Below are 4,114 nucleotides of genomic sequence, written 5' to 3'. Positions count from 1 at the left end.
GCCAGTTTAGACGATGTTGTAAATTTTGCTTCGAATTGGCAGAAGTACCAGACTAGAGAAACCCTTAACCGTGCGGGAAAACCATTCAGGTGGCTCAAGTTGAAACCGATATAAACACAATTGTTTCAGAAGCTGTTGAAACAGCAGTAAAGGGTCTAGAAGACACCATATTGTCAATGTTAGATGCTCAAGTAAACCGAATATGCAAAAGCACTAGTTCAAATACAAACAGAAACGTACGATCACAGTATAGAAGATCATATCAAAACGGTAAACGGTGTTTTGAATGTAATCAAATTGGTCATTTAATAAGAAACTGTCCTCAAAGAATGCAATGTTTCCGATGCCAACGTTTTGGACATAAAGCAGCTAAGTGTCCTGCTTACTACCCAAACTAGACAGAGGTCAGGTAGGCGGCCATTCCTTGACCTCGCAGAAAAGCCTGGCCGATGAAGGAGTGTTTACTGAGAATGTAGAAGGGAGTGATGTCTGGAGGACTTGAGTGCTGTCTGACTGGGGCCTTAAAGCTCAGACATCATCACCTGAAATTCAGGACCACTACGGACAGCCACGAGTAGTGCAAGAAGACATAAACCTAGAAAAATACCTCAGATATTGACAACTAAAGGTACCAAACTTTGTGGTGATCAATACTGTGTAATCGGGACTCTTAATGGAGTGCAGAGATTCTGGTTCACAGATAACGATTGCCAGGAAAGATTTACATGTGTTGCGTGATTTGCCTCTTAGTCCTGTGACAATACACCCTGAAGCAGTGATTGGAATAGCTGTCCAGTTTATGGGACAAGTGCAGGTAAACCTTGCGGTTCGGGGTTGTTTACTAGGACCAGTGTGGATTTATGTGATGTCACCAGAATTCATGCGTAATGAATTTCTTCTTGGAACTGACATTATGGAGGAACTCGGTAGAATGGAGGTTGACATCATCGACAAAACTGTAAGATTTAAACAACAGACGCGGTAAACTTGCCCTACACTTCTGAGTGGTAGCCAGCAGACAAATGCTCCACAGTGATGTCAAGTGACATTGTAACAGACAACTGTGATACCACCTAGACATGAGAAAGTTTGTCGTGTACACGTTTCAGCTTCCCCTGGACAGGAAGGTGCTACTGAAGGAAATGAGCATCTTTTTGAAAGTCAAAGGTTGCATGTGGTGCATTGCTGAATCTTATAATGATAATCAAACTTCATACTACAAACTTCATGAGACTATGTAATACACATCCTAACAAAGTTAAAATGTATCGTGGATCTGGTATTGGTAACTTTGATTCTAGTATTGGTATACCAATACAAATAGGACAAGTTCAGGAGAGAAAAGATAAAGAAATATCCAGGAAGGAAGACAACACAGTCCAAGAAACAATTGCAGCTATGGTGGACGGTAGTCAGATTGATCAGGCAAGAAAGGGAGATCTACACAACATGTTAAATAGGTTTACGGACATCTTTTCTTTGAATGGAGAAATGGGACAAACAAACATAATTAAACATAGAATCCATACGGGTGATGTATATCCATTGAGATCACGTGCACGCAGGACAGGATTTCATGAGAGAGAGGTAGTAGACACAATTATTGATGACATGTTGGAAAAGGACATAATAGAAGGAAGTTCAAGTCCGTGGGCAAGTCCTATTATTTGGTCCCCCAAAAAAGATGGCTCAGCAAGCTTCTGTGTGGACTTTCGCCGCTTCAATTCTGTGACTAAGGATGATGCATTTCCCTTACCCAGATTAGATGATGCTATTGATTGCCTTGGACAAAGTAAGTGGTATACCAGTTTAGACATGGCAAGTGGCTACTGGCAAGTACGTATGGATGAGAGTTCAAAGGGAAAAAACTGCTTTTATAACACACAGAGGACTACATCAATTTAATGTTATGCCATTTGGCCTTAAGGGTGCTCCTGCCACATTCCAGAGTTGATGAGCTGCATATTTAGTAAGGAAATGTGGCAAATACTGCTAATTTATTTGGATGACATTTTGATATTTTCAACTACAATTGACGAAAATTTCGAACGTTTGTTCCATGTTTTGACCAAAGTGCATGAGGCCGGTCTTAAACTTCAACCAAAGAAGTGCCATTTTTTTCAAACTGAGATTGAATATTTGGGACAACATATATCACCACAAGGAGTGTCGCCCAGTCTGCGCATTGTCAGTGCTGTTGAACAGTTTCCTAGATCTACAACATCTGCAGAGCTACGACGATTCTTAGGACTAGCCTCATATTATAGAAGGTTTATCCAGGGATTTTCAATGATAGCAGTACCGCTCCATAAACTGACTTCCAAGGGAGCATCATTTGTCTGGACTGAGCAATGTACACAAGCTTTCTATCAATTGAAAGCAAAACTTTCAACTGCACCGGTGTTAGCATTTCCAAACTTTAATGAGCCTTTTACCTTAACAACAGATGCAAGTGGTGTGGGTGTTGCTGCCGTTTTGGAACAAACTGTCAATGGTATCACCAGACCTGTAGCATTTGCAAGTGCCACTCTCAATAAAGCAAAAAGAAATTACTCTGCTACAGACCGTGAATGCTATGTGGTAGTATGGGGCATAGACAAGTTTCGTAGTTATCTATACGGCACCAAGTTTTATGTGATGACAGATCATCAGGCATTGACGTACTTAAAATCAATAAAAGAACCAAGGGGTAGACTAGCAAGATGGCAATCAGAATTACAAGCATATAACTATGAAATTATATATTGTCCTGGGAAACGCATTCCACATGCTGACGCCCTTGGGTCAGTACAGATATAGTAGGTCCATTTCCGGTAACCAAGAGGGGAAATTCCTGCATCATCACTATTAATGATGGATTTAGCAAATTTGTGGTAGCGAAGGCCATTCCCAATCAAGAATGTTCTACTGTTGTTGACGTCTTTATCAATGATTGGCGCATGATGTTTGGTCCTCCAGAAGTTCTTCATAGTGACCAGGGCAAAAACTATGAAAGTTACTTGCTGGCAGAGGTTTGCAAGATATTCAACACCACTAAAACTAGAACATCTGGTTATCATCCTTCTGGCAACGGGCAGTCTGAACATTTTATTTTAATGCTAGTTGATATGTTGAAGAATTATGTCAGTGCTAACCAGGATGATTGGGATATTCACTTGCCTAAGGTTATCCATAGTTACAACACCAGTCAGCATGATGCAACAGGACAGTCGCCATATTACCTGTTGTATGGACAAGAAGCCAGAACAGCACTGCAGACGGTACCAACTGAAGATACAAAGTTCAAAGGGTTATCCAGAGCCCGTAATAGAACCAGAACACAATTTCAGAAACTAACTGAGACTATGAAACTAGCTCGTCAAAGACTTATCAAGCTGAGAGACAATCGCTGTGAAAAGTCCAAGAGAAACACTAGATTTTACAGCTATAAAGTTGGTGAAAAAGCAATGGTTGGAAATATGGTAACAAAGAAAGGTATATCTCCGAAATTGAGCGCAAGATGGCTGGGACCACATACTGTCATCAAAGTTATCAGTGATGTGCTGTATAGAGTCAGCCAAGGAGGGAGACGATGGAGAGTTGTTCATCACAATCATCTTCGTTTGTTTACAGAGAGACCAGAACATTTATTATCTTCAGATACCTCAGATACCCAAGATTATGACATTGATCAGGAGTGTGATAATGACAATCAGCCTGAGAGTGTGTGTGAGGATAGGACTCCAGATTCTGAATCTGAATCCGAATCTGATGATGAAGACACTACAGCTGCATATGTACCTGAGCACCAGTCAGCAACTGAACATAGGGATACATCGAGGCAGGGAAGTGGGTCACAAGATAATACTGTGGATAACCAGCAACAAAGACAATTATCTTTGGGTGAAAGTACAGAGGGACTAGAATTGCGTCGTTCTACTAGACAGCGCCGTATGCCGATACGATTTCAGGACTATGTGCTTCAAGATGAGGACTGAAACTGTTAAAAAAATTGAACTTTGATATTTTGTTGTATTGTGTGGTTACAATTGTATGCGATTAATGTTTGTTAAAAAAAACCTCTGAAATGTATGAACTATGAACAATAAGGACTACAAGAGACTCAGATGATGTA

General features: G+C 40.6%; 1 protein-coding gene across 1 annotated transcript; it reads left to right on the top strand.

Annotated features, from left to right (window-relative positions):
* The first annotated feature begins 1,263 nt into the window (after positions 1-1,263).
* LOC139124721 (uncharacterized) lies at positions 1,264-2,799 on the top strand. Its single transcript, XM_070690838.1, has 2 exons — positions 1,264-1,792; positions 2,447-2,799. The coding sequence occupies exons 1-2, from the start codon at positions 1,264-1,266 to the stop codon at positions 2,797-2,799; spliced, it is 882 nt and encodes a 293-aa protein (XP_070546939.1).
* Positions 2,800-4,114: the final 1,315 nt, after the last annotated feature.

The sequence above is a fragment of the Ptychodera flava genome (assembly GCF_041260155.1).
Source record: "Ptychodera flava strain L36383 chromosome 23 unlocalized genomic scaffold, AS_Pfla_20210202 Scaffold_24__1_contigs__length_23054250_pilon, whole genome shotgun sequence".
In the NCBI taxonomy this organism is placed as follows: Eukaryota; Metazoa; Hemichordata; class Enteropneusta; family Ptychoderidae; genus Ptychodera; species Ptychodera flava.
Note: the sequence above shows the minus strand (reverse complement) of the source record. Positions and strands in the feature narration are given on the sequence as shown.

What these genes read in the sequence shown, in the direction of transcription:
- LOC139124721 (XM_070690838.1), top strand. Translation starts at nt 1,264, where the DNA reads ATGTATCGTGGATCTGGTATTGGTAACTTTGATTCTAGTATTGGTATA. An exon ending in TATTGATTGCCTTGGACAAA is followed by an intron (nt 1,793 to 2,446) that starts GTAAGTGGTATA and finishes CCTTAACAACAG; the next exon opens with ATGCAAGTGGTGTGGGTGTT.